At 40.0% G+C, this 18,694-nt stretch overlaps 1 protein-coding gene across 1 annotated transcript; it reads left to right on the top strand.

Moving 5' to 3' along the window:
- The first annotated feature begins 650 nt into the window (after positions 1-650).
- SAMD10 (sterile alpha motif domain containing 10) lies at positions 651-17,931 on the top strand. Its single transcript, XM_075276980.1, has 5 exons — positions 651-1,181; positions 8,964-9,145; positions 12,949-13,117; positions 17,288-17,428; positions 17,656-17,931. The coding sequence occupies exons 1-5, from the start codon at positions 1,097-1,099 to the stop codon at positions 17,676-17,678; spliced, it is 600 nt and encodes a 199-aa protein (XP_075133081.1). The 5' UTR covers positions 651-1,096; the 3' UTR covers positions 17,679-17,931.
- Positions 17,932-18,694: the final 763 nt, after the last annotated feature.

The following is an 18,694-nucleotide window of genomic DNA, read 5'->3' as shown; positions in this document are numbered from 1 at the left end:
CATAAGCTAACATGTCTCTTAAGGAGCACTGGTGATAAAGAGCTCATACTATCACTATGACTAGTGATAAAAAGACAACTCGTCATCACTAACACTGGTAATAGATAGCTCTCATGTCATCAATGACATTGAGGTTAAAGGGACAGTTCATGTCATCACTAGTACTGGTGATATCAAGACAGCTCATGTGATCACTAGCATTGATGATTAAGAGACAGCTCATGTCATCAATGACATTGAGGTTAAAGAGACAGTTCATGTCATTACTAACACTGGTGATAGAGACATCTCAAGTGATCACTACTAGCATTGGTGATAAAGAGACAGCTCATGTGATCACTAGCATTGATGATAAAGAGTCAGCTCATGTCATCAATGACACTGCTGATAAAGAGACATCTCGTGTCCTCACTAGCACTGGTGATAATAAACCAACATGTCTCTTGAGGAACCACTGTCAGACAGCCTCTGATGTGAAGACACAAGACGTCTACAGAATGAAGGTGTCACCCAAACACAACATGCCCTGACACAGCATTACACCACACCATGAAACAACAACAAAGTATGTGACAACCAGAGTGATACTGAGCATCTCAGGAATACAGAACATCTGTAAGAGAAGAAGAAGCATTAACACAGGACATCCGTGAAAGCTACAGAGCATCTCATGAGAACAGAACAACATTGTAAAGTGTGAAGCACCTTAAAAGGACATTATACTTGTGTGAGCTGCTGCACATCTTCTGTGGACTGGACATCAGTTTAAGCTACAGGGTATCTCACCAGTGTAAGCTGCAGAGCATATCATATGGACAGTACATCAGTGAAATCTGCAGAGCATCTCATATGGACTGGACACTGTTGTGGGCTGCAGAGCATCTCATAGAGACCTGACAACTCTGTAAGCTGCAGACCATCTCATGTGCTCAGTGCATCTGTGTAGGATAAGCAGCAGCTGGCTGTGTGATAGTGACCCGGCGGTGTACATCCTCCATCCATCCTCACTCCCTCCCTCCTCCTCCCTGGGTCCTGTGTCTGCTGCTGGAGGAGGGAGACAGCCCCAGCACCCGGCTGTCTATGACCCGGACGCCCGATGTTCACTGACCTTCGTGCTCGGATCGGTGAGAGGGAGCCCGCAGGGAGAGGAGACTACAGCCCGGAGAGGGGCGGCATGGATGGTGAGTGGAAATCCAGCAATGGTCATGTATGAAGAGCACAGCACATGGGATGGGAGATAGTACATGTATAGTAGGGTACTCAATATATTTGCATCAGGGATAACATGTCTAAAGGGGTGTAATGAGATAAGTAGTAGTACATGCATGAGTGGCTACATACGTGTGTATGATGTTACTGCTGAACACAGCACATAGGTAGGGAGGCTGGACAGTACATGTGTGTATGGGCTGATGACAACGCAACATATATACAACATATGATGTCATGTACAGGTGTATATGGAGTAGGTCGTAGGTGTAGATATTGGATGTTTATAGGGCAGTGTAAGATAAGATGTACAGGTGTATATTGGGTAGGTGTACATACTGGATGTGTATAGAGCAATGTATGATGTGATGTACAGGTGTATATTGGGTAGGTGTAGATACTGGATGTGTATAGGGCAGTGTATGATGTGATGTACAGGTGTATATTGGGTAGGTGTAGATACTGGATGTGTATAGGGTAGTGTATGATGTGATGTACAGGTGTATATTGGGTAGGTGTAGATACTGGATGTGTATAGGGCAGTGTAAGATATGATGTACAGGTGTATATTGGGTAGGTGTAGATACTGGATATGTATAGGGCAGTGTAAGATATGATGTACAGGTGTACATTGGGTAGGTGTAGATACTGGATGTGTATAGGGTAGTGTATGATGTGATTTACAGGTGTATATGGGGTAGGTGTAGAGACTGGATGTGTATAGGGCAGTGTATGATGTGATGTACAGGTGTATATTGGGTAGGTGTAGATACTGGATGTGTATAGGACAGTGTATGATGTGATGTACAGGTGTATATTGGGTAGGTGTAGATACTGGATGTGTATAGGGCAGTGTATGATGTGATATACAGGTGTATATTGGGTAGGTGTACATACTGGATGTGTATAGAGCAATGTATGATGTGATGTACAGGTGTATATTGGGTAGGTGTAGATACTGAATGTGTATAGGGCAGTGTATGATGTGATGTACAGGTGTATATTGGGTAGGTGTACATACTGGATGTGTATAGAGCAGTTTATGATGTGATTTACAGGTGTATATGGGGTAGGTTTAGATTCTGGATGTGTATAGAGCAATGTATGATGTGATGTACAGGTGTATATGGGGTAGGTGTAGAGACTGGATGTGTATAGGGCAGTGTAAGATGTGATGTACAGGGGTACATTGGGTAGATGTAGATACTGGATGTGTATAGAGCAGTGTATAATGTGATGTACAGGTGTATATTGGGTAGGTGTAGATACTGGATGTGTATAGGGCAGTGTGTGATGTGTTGTACAGTTATATATGGGGTATGTGTAAATACTGGATGTTTATTGAACAACGTAGGATGTGATGTACAGGTACATAGTGGGTAGGTGTAGACACTGGATGTATATAGGGCAGTGTATGATGTAGTGTACAGGTGTATATGTGGTAAGTGTAAATTCTGGGTGTGTATAGGGCAGTGTATGGTGTGTTGTACAGGTGTATTTGGGGTAGATGTAGATACTAGATGTGTATAGAGCAGTGTATGATGTGATGTACAGGTGTAGACATGGGGAAAGTGTAGGTATGGGGCAGTGTATGATGTGATGTACAGGTGTATATTGGGTAGGTGTAGACACTGAATGTGTATAGAGCAGTGCATAATGTGATGTACAGTTGTATATGGGGTAGATATAGATACTGAATGTGTATAGGTTAGTGTGTGATGAGTGGTACAGGTGTTTTTGGGGTAGATGTAGATACTGGATGTGTATAGAACAGCGTATGATGTGATGTACCGGTGCATGGTGGGAAGGTGTAGACACTGGATGTGTATAGGGCACTGTATGATGTGATGTACAGGTGTATATGGGGTAGGTGTAGACATTTGATGTGTATAGGGCAGTGTATGATACGATTTACAGGTGTATATGGGGTAGGTGTAGATACTGGATGTGTATAGGGCACTGTATGATGTGATGTACAGGTGTATATGGGGTAAGTGTAGACATTGAATGTGTATAGGGCAGCGTATGATATGATGTACAGGTGTATATGGGGTAGGTGTAGATACTGGATATGTATAGGGCAGAGTATGATGTGATGTACAGGTGTATATGACGTAGGTGTAGATACTGAATGTATATAGGGATGTGGTGTACCGGTGTATATTAAGTATGGGTGTATAGTGCAAGTGTATAGAATAGTGTATTAGCGTATGATGTGATGAACAGGTATATATGAGGTAGGTGTGGATAGTACATATGTGTAAGGCAGTATATGATGTACAATTGTATATGGGCTAGGAATGGCTAGTACATGTGTTTAGTACGATATATGATATTAAGTACAGATGTATATAGAGTAGGTGTGGATAGTACTTGAGTGTAAGGCAGTGTTTGATGTACAAGTGTATATGGGGTAGGTATGGATAGTGGCTATATCAGTTTGTTTTCACTCTCTTCCCTTATGCTATGAGTAAAGACTGAAGGAGTAACAGTCCAAATCGCATCAGAGGGGCTCCACTGATGTTGTTTTTTACTGAATGGATTTTCTGGTATATAGTTATGCTGTTCTACTGTATGTTTTGTAAGTGAACTAAATTAATTTAATTTTTACATTTTTACTACACTGGATTGTTGCTGTTTTTGATATATTTCATAAGTGTGGATAGTGCATGTTTATAGGGCAGTATATGATGTTATGTACAGATGTATATGGGGTAAATGTGGTTAGTAGATGTAATTAGGGCAGTGTATGATATGATGTATTGCTGCATATGGGGCAGATATTGGATGTGTATATCGAAGTATATGATGTGATGTACATGTGTAGATGAGGTAAGGGTAGATAGTGAATGTGTATAGAATAGCATATAATGTGATGAACAGGTGTATATGAGGTAGGTGTAGATAGTGGATGTGTGTAGGTCAATGTATGGTGTTGTTATGTATAGTTATGTATATGTATAGTGTATGATGTGAAGTCATCCACATACCAAGCTTCTACTCTAGGCGACAGAGATCTGATGAAGGGGTGGTTGTTACTTGTATGCAACTAAACCCTGAAACACGTAATCTATATATAATAAAAGCCTGTTCAACCATACTTCAAGGCGTGCTGATCAAGTCCTATAAGAGGAGTGCATCATACCTGGGCACAGGAGCTATATGCTCTAAACTTCAATGTATGATGTTATGTATAGATATCTATGGCCTAGGGATAGATATTATATGTGTATAGCATAGTGTATGATGTGTATAAATATACATGGTGTAGGTGTGGATAGTACATGTGTGTAAGGTAGTGTATGATGTGCAATTGACTATAATGGGGTCTGTGTGCTTGCCGCCAGATCTCTGCATGAATCATGCGGAGAGGAAAGTAGGTTGAGAAGTACTTTCTTCCTCGCATGTTCCCTGCAGACACCACGCAGAGGGCACACGGACCCCATTATAGTCTATAGGGTCCGTGTGCTTTCACTGCACATCACTTGCAGTTGCGTTTGGTATTCCATTCGGGGGGTCTCCATGCGGACTCCCCCGAACGGAATACCAACGCAGATGTGAACGAGGAGTAAGTCATACTCTGTGTTGAGTCTGTGTGTCAATGTCTATCCTGTTATACTGTCTGTTAATCCTGTGTATCTAAGTCTCTCATTTGTCATACTGTGTGCTGAGCCAGTGTATCTAAATTTCTCCTATGTCATACTATGTGCTGAGCCTGTGTATCTAAATCTCTCCTATGTTATACTGTGTGCTGAGCCTGTGTATCTAAATCTCTCCTATGTTATACTGTGCGCTAAGCCTGTGTATCTAAATCTCTCCTATGTTATACTGTGTGCTGAGCCTGTGTATCTAAATCTCTCCTATGTTATACTGTGCGCTAAGCCTGTGTATCTAAATCTCTCCTATGTTATACTGTGTGCTGAGCCTGTGTATCTAGGCCTCTCATGTCATACTGTGTGCTCTGCCTGTGTATCTAAATCTCTCCTATGTTATACTGTGTGCTGAGTCTGTGTATCTAAATCTCTCCTATGTTATACTGTGCGCTAAGCCTGTGTATCTAAATTTCTCCTATGTTATACTGGGTGCTGAGCTTGTGTATCTAGGTCTCTCATATGTCATACTGTCTGATGAGTGATGTAGTTAATGTCTTTCATACGTGATGCTACCTAGTGCTAAGTCTCATGGTACTGAGTGGCATTTTTACATCAGGCACTGCTTATACTGAGTAAATACTAATTCAGATTTCTTAACATTCCCAGTAACAGAAAAAAATGTATGTCTATATAAGTCACCTTGAGTAAAGCTCTTAGAAATAATGACTGGAGAATTTGCAGAACTCTATAACCCTTGCTGCAAACACTTGCACCTATGAGACAGTCTATCACCGTAGCGTGATCTGACAAATTTCTTTGTACTATAAATTATATATCCTGGAGATCACAATCACAAGTTGCTATATTGTACAAACCATACTCATGCTGTGACAGCTAGTATACAGAGGACTATACGTATGTGCAATTGTGAGTTTGGATGTTTGTGGGTTTGTGTGTTTGGATGTTTGTTCCTCAATCACGCAAAACCCGCTCCACCGATTTGGCTGAAATTTTCCACAAACATAGTTACTACACTCATTTGCGCAATAGGCTACTTTTCGTCACAATAGTGCACATACGTTTTTCCCAGAACCCCCACAAAACCCAAACTCACATCACTATCTCTGCAATCTCACACACTTTAGACCATACCCTCTACAGCAGAGGTCAGCAACCCCTGGCACATGTGCCAAGAGTGGCACTCCTGCAATATTTCACTGGCACACCAGCAGCACAGGACCTGCAAGAGTTAAATGAAGTCCGAGGTCCCTTCAGTGCTCTGCTAGAGCTGAGGCATAAGGACACTCCCCTTTGAGGGGGTGCAGGAAACCCAGGGGGTGGAGCTTAATCGCTCAGGTCTGTGCCTGCTATAGTGGTCTGAATCCTGCAAAAAATCCCCGAGCAGGAGAGGAAGCTGCTAGCAAAGTGAAACTGAAAAACACACAGGTACATAGGATTACTGTTCTCATTAATGTCAGGCATTTGGGGTTATTAGTTTAGTCTTAGTAACTCCATGTGCCTCACATTAATAGGAATAAACCCCATCATGTCCCTCATATTAACCCCTGTGTGCCTCATATAAAGGTTACTAATATGTGAGACATATGGAGGTAATAATAAAAGACCTCAATAATGAAGATACTTAATTATTACCTCCAAGTCTCTCACATATCAGTAACTCTTACACAAGGGTTAATGTGAGGGACATGATAGGGTTAATTGCTATTAATAAGAGGCACATGGAGTTACTAAACTGTCATGCACAGGACCAGACTTTATGTTGCTTGCTTAAGAGTATCCTGTGCCCAAAAAATGTACTGGCGGAAAATAACAAATCCTACAATGTCATATATCGAAGTATATTCACTTGAAATACCTCTGTCCCAAAGACACTATGTACAGTTTCTCAGAACACCATATAGCAGCTGAAATACAAATTACATTCAACACAAAAGTCTCACGTGTTCTCAGAATTACAGAAAAAACAAGATACTCAGTTACATTTCATATCCCATACCTTATACACAGTACGAAAACCTTACCCGCGCCTGTTTACCCACTTCTACAATCACCGCAGACGAAGTCGCGGGTACCAGCTAGTAGAATATATTACATGGTTAAATGTATCACATCAAATCAATAGGTGCTTGACCACAAGCTGACTGCCTTGTGTTAAAACCACAGGGATTTTCAATAGATTATAGAAAATGTTTATAGGGTTCTATCTGTTGGGCGACAAGTGAAGTTAATGAGAGGCGTTCTGCTCTAGTGTACCCCATAAAGATTACAGCACTTAAAACTGTTTGTTTATGGACCTCCATGGTGTTGGGGATATTGTAACCCTAAACAGGAAAATGTCTTCCTCAAACTGTTATCAATGGATTATTATTATTTATTTATATAGCACCATTAATTCCATGGTTCTGTACATTATTATAATAATTCCATGGTGCTGTACATTATTATATTAATTCCATGGTGCTGTACATTATTATATTAATTCCATGGTGCTGTACATTATTATATTAATTCCATGGTGCTGTACATTATTATATTAATTCCTTGGTGCTGTACATTATTATATTAATTCCATGGTGCTGTACCTTATTATATTAATTTCACGGTGTTGTTCATTTGAAGGTTTAAAATATACAAAACAAATACAATACTAACAGTGACCAACTGGAACAGTGGGATAGAGGGCCCTGCCCACAAGGGCTTACAATCTATGAGGGAAGAGGAATAAAGACAGAACATGAGTGTAGAGACTGTTCAGATGGTGGTTTGGTGACAGTATTGTTATTGGAGGCTGTAGGCCTTCCTAAATAGGTGAGCCTTTAGGGGCGTCTTGAAGCTTGTCATTGTGGGGCTCAGTCTTATGTGTCTTGGTAATAAATTCCAGAGTATGGGCGATGCACAGGAGAAATCTTGGAGACGGTCGGGCAGGTAGCAAGAGATTAGGTCAGAGATATATGGAGGGGAAAGGTTGTGGGTGGCTTTGTATGTCAGTGTTAGTATTTTGAGTGGATGAGCACTTTCAGCACTTGCTGGTCCTGTCCAGTGTCCTATTAATTCACTGCTAAAATGTTGTCATTACTAGATGTTTTAAGTTCAGCATGACAGCACTTACAGAGGTCAGTGCAACTTCTATGAAGGTGACACAAAGTGACCAAACTGTATGTTTCTGTATGGAGACTGCATGGTTGTAAAGTTCGCTTTGTTCTCCTGTTGCAATGGGTGAGACTGAAATGATTGAAAGCACTAATGAGATGGGGGTCCCATACTTTTGATCAGATGACTAAATTAACCCCTATTATATTAGAAGGTTGCTTATTTTTGACTGGTGTTCTGCCTTTAAAGTCTTGCCCATGTTTTACAAGGATATGCTAATAGGGCTTGCGTTTGTCACACCCTCCCCTCCCCCAGTAACTCGATTTCATGCCTGAGGTGTCGCTGTGAAAATAGAACTGAGAAAATAAAAAGTATAGAGAAGAGCAGCTTTGTTCTCCGCTACTGTACAGTTCCCTATAATCAGTCTGCTTCCCGAGCATTCTCGTCACATCCTTGTGTTCTGCAGATGGTGGGTCAGGTGATCCTCTGCTTGTCAGCGACTTTGACCCCCACACCAGCAGGCTTGAAATACACTGCCTGAAGGTCTTATGGATGCATTCATATGTTGCATTGTAGTTAATGAGTGTTTTTAGTCTTTATAATGTTAAAATAAAAAAACAAAATACTGATCAATATATCTCATGTGACATATTTACTTCTCTCTTTAAATGCTATATCTACATAGACAGTGTTCATATCGACAAGTTCTCAGGTTGGACAATGCTGTTATCTGGAATTATGGAGGTGATATCTTAGGGCCATGGCCCGTGTTACTTCTCGATGGAGCATTAGTTAACTGGGTGCATACATGCCATATAATGGCCCCTGGAGAGAATCCTGTCAAACTTATTTTCTACCTCTGTTCTACTCTGTCACTGCAATGTTGGCATTACCCAGCATGAGAGGAGCACAAAGGGCTTGATCCTTCCTCTACTCCTTTCCTTTATGTATTTCCATTTAGTATCTTGTAACTTACATCTGTTGCCTCTGATGTCACATTTAGGTCAGTGGTTGTAGTTCACTCTTAAACCATATGTTCTGATTTGACAGCTGCCGCTCACTTCCGGTTTTGTCGAAACCTCCTAGAACACACAGTTTCTGCTGAAAACTTGAACCACCGCTTACGTCGAGAGATTGGCAACAGTCTGACATGGCACGATGGACGGGGTCACCGATCAGCTGGAAGCAGGACCATCAAACTGCTAAAACAGCCCGGCACAGAAGTGTCGCAGGTAATCTTTTATCAGTAATTTCCTTTTTACTTTGCTTCACTACTATACTGTGCAATTGTTTTAAGCAGGTGTGGGGTAAATGCTACAAAGTAAGGACGCATTCAAAAATAGTTTACTTTTGTTAGTTTACAAAATGCAAAGTGAATGAAAAAAAGAGTGATGTAAATCACATACATTTTTGGTGTGACCACCCTTTACCTTCAAAACAGCATCAATTCTTCTAGGTACACTTTCAGTTTTTAAAGGAACATCTTGAAGAACAAAATAAAGGTCTGTGGATGTAGGCTTGTTCCAATCCTTGTCTCTCTTCATGTAATCCCAGACATACTGGATGATGTTGATAGCATCACTTCTAGGATTTCCTCCACAAGAAGGTCACATCAAATATTGATTTGATTTAGATTCCTCTTTTGTTCATTTACTTCATTTTAATTGACAAAAATAAACTATTAACACTTATGTTTATAAAGCATTCTTACTTTGCAATATTTTTTCCCAACCTATCTAGCACTTTCGCACAATACTTTGTGTGGTCTATAGATCCAACATATCTTATACTCCCTTCAGATCCAGAGCTGCAGTCTTAGGGTGAATTCACACTGAGTAAACGCTAGCTTATTCTGAACGTAAAACACGTTCAGAATAAGCGGCGTCTAAAGCAGCTCCATTCATTTCTATGGGAGCGGGGATACGAGCGCTCCCCATAGAAATGAAGGGGCTGCTTCTTTCACTCCGTGCAGTCCCATTGAAGTGAATGGGGAGTGCCGGCGTATACGGCAAGCTCTGCTCATGCCGGAGCGTACACGCCGGCACTCCCCATTCACTTCAATGGGACTGCACGGAGTGAAAGAAGCAGCCCATTCATTTCTATGGGGAGCGCTCGTATCCCCGCTCCCATAGAAATGAATGGAGCTGCTTTAGACGCCGCTTATTCTGAACGTGTTTTACGTTCAGAATAAGCTAGCGTTTACTCAGTGTGAATGCACCCTTAGGGTGCATTCACACTGAGTAAACGCTAGCTTATTTTGTAGAGTAAAATTACACTTGTAAATTTTGCTATCCCATTGACTTCAATGATATTTTTTTACAAGTGTAAAAATACGCCTGTAAAAAATACGCCTGTAAAAAATACGCCTGTAAAATGTCATTGAAGTCAATGGGATAGCAAAATTTACAAGTGTAATTTTACTCTACAAAATAAGCTAGCGTTTACTCAGTGTGAATGCACCCTTAGCTAGTTTTGTCAGCCTGCCATACGCGTGCAACACATGTGTTTTTGCTTTCCCCTACTGGCTAAGTGTCCATACATAAACATCAATGTTTCCTTCTTGTTGAGGTTTGATAATTCTTAAAGGGAGTCTGTCACTAGAACTCAGCAAGTCATACCAGCCGTGCAGATAAATAGGTTAAGGTGTCGTAAATCAAACAGTGTTTTCATTAATAGGACATTTTTGTTGTAAATATGTAAATGGAATCTTTGGATCAGAATTCAGCACACTGTTCTGTGTTCCCGGTGAAGAGTTATCGGTGCCGGTACCATAGATCTTCACTGTCAGAAGGGCCTTTCTGACAGTCAGTCAGGAGCGCTACTGTGAGGAAGGGCGTTCCTGACAGACTGTCAGAAACGTCCTTCTGACAGTGAAGAGCTACGGTACCGGCCCTGATAGCTCTTCACCCGGGGCACAGAACATGAAAGCTGATAGTGAATTCAGCGCACTGTTGGCTTTCTAGCGGTGTATTACACCGCATGTGCCCTAGGTGGTGAAAGGTCCTCTTTAACCACTGTAGAAGGTATTAATCTACAGCTTTCTAATATACATGCATTTAATTTTCTTGCCATTTTCAAGATCTCTGCTTGTTTTCAGTGCCTGAGAACAATCTTGTTTACATAGACTGAGACTGAACCTGCAAAAGCCATGAAATTTGGTCCTTGTGTTTACCGGATTTACTAGCCTTAACAGTATGCCAGGAGAGGGACTCCTAGCATTATAATTATCTATGGTGCTAGGAGTCCTTGCATCCCAGTGACATACTGTCCTCTACTATACAGTATGTTGCTGGGAGGCAGAGACTTGTAGCAGCATAAATAACTATATTGCTAGGAGACCCTCTCCCAACATAAGGTGGAGGCTGCTAAATCTGACCAAAATACACACCAAGTTTCATTGCTGAATCTTAATATCCCTTACATCTGACGGTTTGCTGCTGTTGTATTCAGTCTTGACAGTCCCATGCAATCTAAACAGTCTGGACCCAGGTCAATATCAGTACTGATACATTGTAACAAACTATCAGGACAGCAGAGAAAACCAGGATGGGAACAAGAAATTTCTATGCACTGGGTTTCTCTTTATAATATAGGTAAAAGAGATGTCACCAGATTTCATAATACCAATGGCATACACCATTGAGTATATATTGGACTAGATGAGGCTGAGGTACTTACTTTGAAAATACATGTCTGAATGGCTGTATTATGCTTCTTAAAGTTTCCATGCTAATTTTAAATGAGCGTACACCGCAGTCAGGAGGAAAGGGGGCTATGCTGGACAGCTCATGTGTGACCTTGGACAACGAGGATAATTGGGTACTCTGATTATTACGCTGATCTGCTTTTAGCTGCGGTACTGTCACACAGACATTAACCCTGCGCTAAGGTATTTCACTAATCGTGATGCATGAAATGAGTAAGGCGCAGTGCGGCACATCTACTGTCAAGTGCATTCAGCTATATGTATAGGACTGCAGTGCTATATCACATATCAACATGGAAACTGCATACATTGTAGTACTACACAGAATATAAAGTATATCCACTGTTCAGCAAGTTACTACATGTGCCAATAATGTGTATATGCAGGATTTTTTGATGTACAGGAACAGTTAAGAATGCCTAGCGAGGAGGATGTGTTAAAAATATGCAGTGAGAAGGATGTGTTATAAATTTGCAGCCAGGGAGATGTGTTATAATTGTGCAGCATTGGAGATGTATTAGAAATGTTCAATGAAAAAGATATGTTATAAATGTGCATTGACATAAAATGTAAAATGATACTTATATATTTATTAAATATGTTATAAATGTGCAGTAAGGTGTAGTACCATGATAAAGTTTTATTTTTACTAATTAAATAAATTAAGTGAATAAACAAAAGAGAAATCTATATCAAACAAATATTTGGTGTGCCCACCCTATGGAAGAAGAGTCCTGGAAGTGATGATATCGCCTTCACAGAGCCCTGATCTCATCATCATCCAATCTGTCTGGGGTTATATGACAAGACAGAAGGATTTGAACAAACCTCCATCCACAGAAGATCTGTGGTTGGTTCTCCAAGATGTTTGGAACAACCTCCTTGCTGAGTTCCTTCAAAAACTGTGTTCAAGTGTACCTAGAAGTATTGATGCTGTTTTGAAGGCAAAGGGCGGTCACGCCAAATAGTGATATGGTTTGATTCCTATTTTGTTCATTCACTGCATTTTGAGAACTGATAAATATTAATAAATTATTAACCCTTCTATTTTGAAAGTATTCATACTTTGCAGCATTGTTTTCACTACTGCCTAAAACTTTTGATCATTACTGTATATGAGTTATTAATGTACTCTGCATTGAAGGAGATAAATGTGCAATTAGGGATCTGTTATACCTACAGAGCATACTATTCTGTACTGACTTAGAAAGAACTGGTAGAGAATGGAACAGACACATAAGTGGCGTCGGGGAGTCACAAAGTTCAAGCCTGGTGCTTGGTGCTGTGCTATCTCTGCAGTGAGTAATTCTTGGTTTGTCTCCTCCACAGGTCAGACCCAGTGATCAATATGGCATATATCACACTAGTCCATCTTTTAGCTGCCTCACTAAACCAGTCGTCCTGTGGACTCAGCAAGATGTGTGCAAATGGCTGAAGAAACACTGTCCACACAACTATCTCACTTATGTCGAGGCCTTTTCTCACCATGCCATCACAGGTACCTTGGACTGGCTGGTTTACACTTCTGTAGGTTGCTTATAAGATGTTAATGGTGTGCCACTTATTAATGATTACCAGTTGTAAAATTCCCTGCATCCTCTAAAAATACTTTCCTATTTACTGCAGATGATGAGAGCAACAGGTCTCCACTTGTTCAGTGGTATGATGCCTCTCTATCTGTATGTCTATCATTCACGTCTAGGAGTCAGCTGCTCAGTACATTAGTGGAGCCCAGCAGGCTACACGTCACAGTGACAGTGTTGTGTCTGAGAGCCCTGTGCAAGCAGCAGCGGAGATCATCTGACTGCTGTAAAATCCCAGCAGACATGCACCAGCACACACTACGAGATCAGTATCCCCAGGCAGCAAAGGCTAAAAGTCTTAATGCATAGCATAGATAAAGTACTGAGAAGGGGAAATCTGCCCTCAGGAGATAGAGATGAAGATTAAGAAGAGGGGAGGGAGAGTAAAGAGTCCGATGGACCAGTAAAATGATAAGCTGATGAGGGGAGGATAACCTCAGAGCGCAGGAAGAGAATTACAAGCTACGAAGAGAAGAGAATTAGGATCTATAGTGATAAGAGAATTAGCATCTATAGAAGAATGGGGCAAGAATCAATAGGGATTAGAGAATCAACATCTATAGAAAGAGGAGAGAATCAGTATATATAAAAAGAGCGGGAACATGAGAAGCTATAGGTATGAGAGCATCACCATCTATAAACAGAGGAAAGAATCAACATCTTTAGAAATGGGGGGTGAAAATCTATGGAGATGTGAGAATCAGTGTATATAGTAACAAGCCAGAATCAGCATCTATAAAAAGAGTAGGAGCAAGAGAGTCTATAGGTATAAGAGAATCAGCATTTATAGAAATAAGAACGAATCAGCATTAGAGAGTCAACATCTACAGAAACGGGGGGACAAAAATATATAGGAATGAAAGAATCAGCATCTATAGAAAGAGCGAGAACATGAGAATCTATATGGATTAGAAAATCAGCATCTCTAGAATGGGGAGAGATCAAAGAACCAGCATCTATAGAAAGATGTGGTGTGGACCTATAAGGATTAGAGAGTCAGCATCTATAGATAGGTGGTTGGGGATCTTGAGGGATTAGAGAATCACTATATATAGAAAAAGGGGGTGAAGATTTATAAGGATTAAAAAATCAGCATCTATAGAAAGTAGGAAATAGGTATCTATATAGATCTATAGAAAGTAGAGAAAATGTATATACAGAAGGGAGAGAGTCAGCATCTATTGACTAAAGAGACTTATTTATAAGAAAAAAAGATCTATAATGAGGAATGGTGTTATAGAGATGAGAGAGTCACAATCTATAGAAAGAGGTAGGAATGTATAAGGAAAAAATACCCATACACAGAAGATTATGGGGGCGTTCACATTACCTTTGCTAATGTCATGTTTGTTCACCTTTGTAAGGAAGGATAAAGTGGTTACGAAAATAAACAAACATGAAAGAAGCTAGCTTCTGTCATGTTGTTCATATTAGCATCAATAGGAATAGACATAGAATCAATCTGTGACCATTCTGTGTGACAATTTAATCTCCGTTACTGTCATGCTATGACGGAAGACAGCAATAGACATTAGCAATGGTAGTATGAATGCCCCCTAAAGATCTATAGATAAAAGAGATGAAAACATTAGTATGTAAACAAAGAGGAAGGAATTAAGCTCTATAGAGAGAAGTATCAGGAGCTACAGTTGGGAGAAAAGCAACACCGATAGAAAGAGAAAAGAATTGGGATATATAGAAGGGAATTAGGACGAATACAGTAGAGTATATGGATTTGTAGGGAAGTGAAATTGTAGATTCATAGACAGATAAGAAAATCAGCATCTATAGAAAGAGTTTTAGAATTTATAGACTGGAGAGAACCAGCATGTATAGAAATGAAAGAAGAAGGATTCAAGGCAGGACTCTGCAAACAGTTTTGATCTGGGCCTCACCAGTCTGTTATAACACCAGATCCTCACTAGCAAAGAAATATTGCCACTGATTGCCAAACAAATGCCATTGTTCTGTACACATAATACAGTGGCAACTAAGTACCACAGCACAGTACACATCATACCTGTAGCAACACTGACTACCATATTACAGCACAAAATACCTTCCAGTAGTGCAAAATACCTACATCCAACAGAAAAAACCTCCCAGAATGCTAAACACCATAGTGCAGCACAAAATATTTCTCTGAACGTGCCGCACAACACAGTGCAGCACAAAATATTTCTGTGAAAATGCCAAACACCACAGTACAATGCAACATCTCACCTTACCAGCACCAAAAAACCACCATTGTATCTAAGCAGAAGCACCAAACACCATAGTATGATATCAATGGTAGCAGCATTGCCCCTCAAACTTCCCCTCTCCTAATGGCAGGTTCAGACTGCTCCTTTCTACCTCTAACCCATTGCCAGGATTCACCCCAAATAAAATCTTCCACTCTTGTAGAAAATATTTCCCCAATTCCATACCCTTACACTGTCAGGCGCACCCCCACAACAGAGGAAGGAGATAAGAGAAAAACTTCCGACCTCTACTACCAGTATATGATGCCTCCCACTCCAGATTAGTGCATTAAAGGGGTATTCCCATGTACATAATCATATCTATATTTGTAGATAATTAAAAATTAAACATTTTTGCAAATATAAGTAATTAATTCTGCAAAGTTTTAAAGATTTTCTTTAACTTTCTTAGTGTTCACAGTCTGTGATCTTGATCGGTTGCCAATGGTTACGAACACCAATGTAGAAACTTTCTATGGTCTGGGTTTTGTCAGGAACCCAGCTATGATTTTCTTATTGTAGCTGAGTTATCAGGCAGGGACACTACATGTATGAGGGGATATCCCGGCCACAATAACAAAATCATAGCTGATTTTCTCACCTTAGAAAGTTCCTGCATTCATGGTCGTATGCACATGAACATTTGCTTTGTTAGTGTTGTAGCCCTGTTTTTCAGTTTCCTGTATTCAGCATTAAGCCCAGGCCCAAATTCAGAACAGGTCATACACCATTGAGGCACAAGTGACACACAGATGTCATCCATGTGCTATCCATGCTGTTCATGCATGACCCAGCTACTCGCACACAGTTTTGGGTATGTAACCTTAGCCTGTAAACTCTGGGTGAAGAACTTGTGGACTCTTGATGATGTTATCACTACAGGCCCTCTAGCCTTTCTAACCACTGAGATTGCAAGATGCTGATTGACATTATTATGACAGCTTCATATTAGAGTACCTGCTTTGTGCCAAAGCTGACATTGACCATACAGTGAGCCCCATGTCACCAGTAAGGCCCACCTCACAATTTGAGAAGCACTGATCTAAAGGAATACAAGGTTGCCCGATCTGTAGGGATAAACTAATAAGCATTTATTTATTTTTTTTAAAAAGTGGGGTACCAACATCTATAAGGATGGAAGTGGGGGATAAGAAACAGATGAGAGAATCAAAATCTATGCAGAGAGATTGCAGATCTATAGGAATGAACAATAAGCAGTTATCTTAAGCGTTGGGAATATCAATCTATAGAAATGAGAGAACAAAGATCTAGTTTTAGAGAATCAGGACCTAGGTCTGGAGAAAATTAGAAGGATAGAAGATAGAAGATATTGCAGGTATATGGACAGATGAAAGGAAAGTATCAGAGAAAGAAAAAGGAATCTGGATATATTGTGAGTCAAAATATATACAAAGAAATGAATCTGGGTCGTTGGAGAATCAGAATTTATACTGTGAGATAGAAATTGGGATCTATAGAGAGGCTGAGATCAGCGCTGAGTCCTTATAAACCAAGAGAAAGAAATCTTGTTCTGTAGAAAGGAAGGAACAGAGTGCAGAATAATTCACCTTTCAAAAAAATAGCACAAATAAAAATATTAAGTTTCAGCTATGCACTATAGAGTGTCGTATATAAGTGTATATATCTATATACACTAAGTCTGTGGCAAGGTTATTTGGATTTCTTTTAATGAGCCCTTTACAGTAGAAAATGAGCAAGTTTGCTGTTTACTTCTACATTCAGCATGCTCCATTTACTACAATGTAGTATACATAATTTATTATGCATTTAGTAACCATACAAGCAGATAAACCTTACAGTCTTTGTATCTTCCTGTCTCAGGCCGAGCACTGCTGAGGCTTAATGCAGAGAAGTTGCAGCGCATGGGGATCATCCATGAGTCTCAGCGGCAAGAAGTTCTACAGCAGGTTTTACAACTGCAAGTGCGTGAGGAGGTCCGTAATCTGCAGTTACTTAGTCAAGGTATAGTAGAGGTTAATGCATGAAAAATGTATTATTATAAATATATTTGCAGACACTAGGCTGCTGTGTTGATTTTTGACTACATTTTATTTTATTCTCTAATCACATCCAGATCTGCATACGCAATTCTGCTAATTTCCTAGCCCCCTGTTTCTTCAGTACAGGGTTCTGCTCTGGTGTTTTGTGGGATATATGTGTTTTCAATTTGATTTCTCTTTTCTTTATAGCTTCCTTTGGAAACTTCTCCTAGGGTGAATATATCTGGACACTGACAAATAGAAACCAGCATTAAAGCAGTCATGGCACAGGGCGCTGGGATAGACTGACAACTGAACTCCTTTATATCACTTAACATATTTCTGCATCATGGGCATCAGTTCATATGAATACACTGGATCATGTACAACCTGAGAGGACGCAACATTTCCCCTAAAATGTAACCCAAAAATGTCTTCCTCATCTCAGTCCTGTATCTGTGGAGTATTTTTGTATTGATGACCTACTAATAGGGACCTATAGAGAGAACATAGGTATTGGATTGATAGACACATGAGAGGATGAGTATATATAGATAGGGAAAGAATAGAGGTTCACAAGGAAGAAAGATTGCTGAACCAAAAGAGATATGAGAATCGGGGCAAAAGATAGAAGATATTGCAGGTATATGGGCAGATGAAAGGAAAGTATCAGAGAAAGAAAAAGGAATCTGGATATATTGTGAGTCAAAATATATACAAAGAAATGAATCTGGGTCTGTGGAGAGTGGAGAATCAGAATTTATACTGTGAGATAGATGTATGGATAAGGGTAACTCCACCCCCACTGCAGGCCATACAGATTTGCTCCACCCACTAATTAGCATATTATTAGTTAGCGTGCTTCCACATCTTCTTGATTTCTTTTATAGTAAGTGCCAAATAGAGTTGTGGTACTTGCATAGGAATCTCATCATTCTGCATTATGGCACAGTTTCAGGCCTAGGTAAAATGTAATTCATGCTTTTAGTATTAATAAAATGAGAATTAGTTCCTAAAAATCAAACAATGGCTGTAGTACTGAGGTCCAGTCATTGGGAGACATTGTTAAATCTAACAATAAAGCCATAATATAAAGCATTGCTTAGGGGGCCACTAGAAACAAGAGTATCATCATATTGCATGAGAGTTCAATTTACCTGGATAATATCTGATATTGCACTTACAACAACAGAGTACTTACAATATATAAAAGGTGGGTACCTTTATTATTAGGAGTGGAAACACTTGA

This window comes from Leptodactylus fuscus, chromosome 6 (genome assembly GCF_031893055.1).
Source record: "Leptodactylus fuscus isolate aLepFus1 chromosome 6, aLepFus1.hap2, whole genome shotgun sequence".
Lineage (NCBI taxonomy): Eukaryota > Metazoa > Chordata > Amphibia > Anura > Leptodactylidae > Leptodactylus > Leptodactylus fuscus.
The sequence above is the reverse complement of the archived record's forward strand: the minus strand, read 5'-3'. Positions and strand labels throughout refer to the sequence as shown.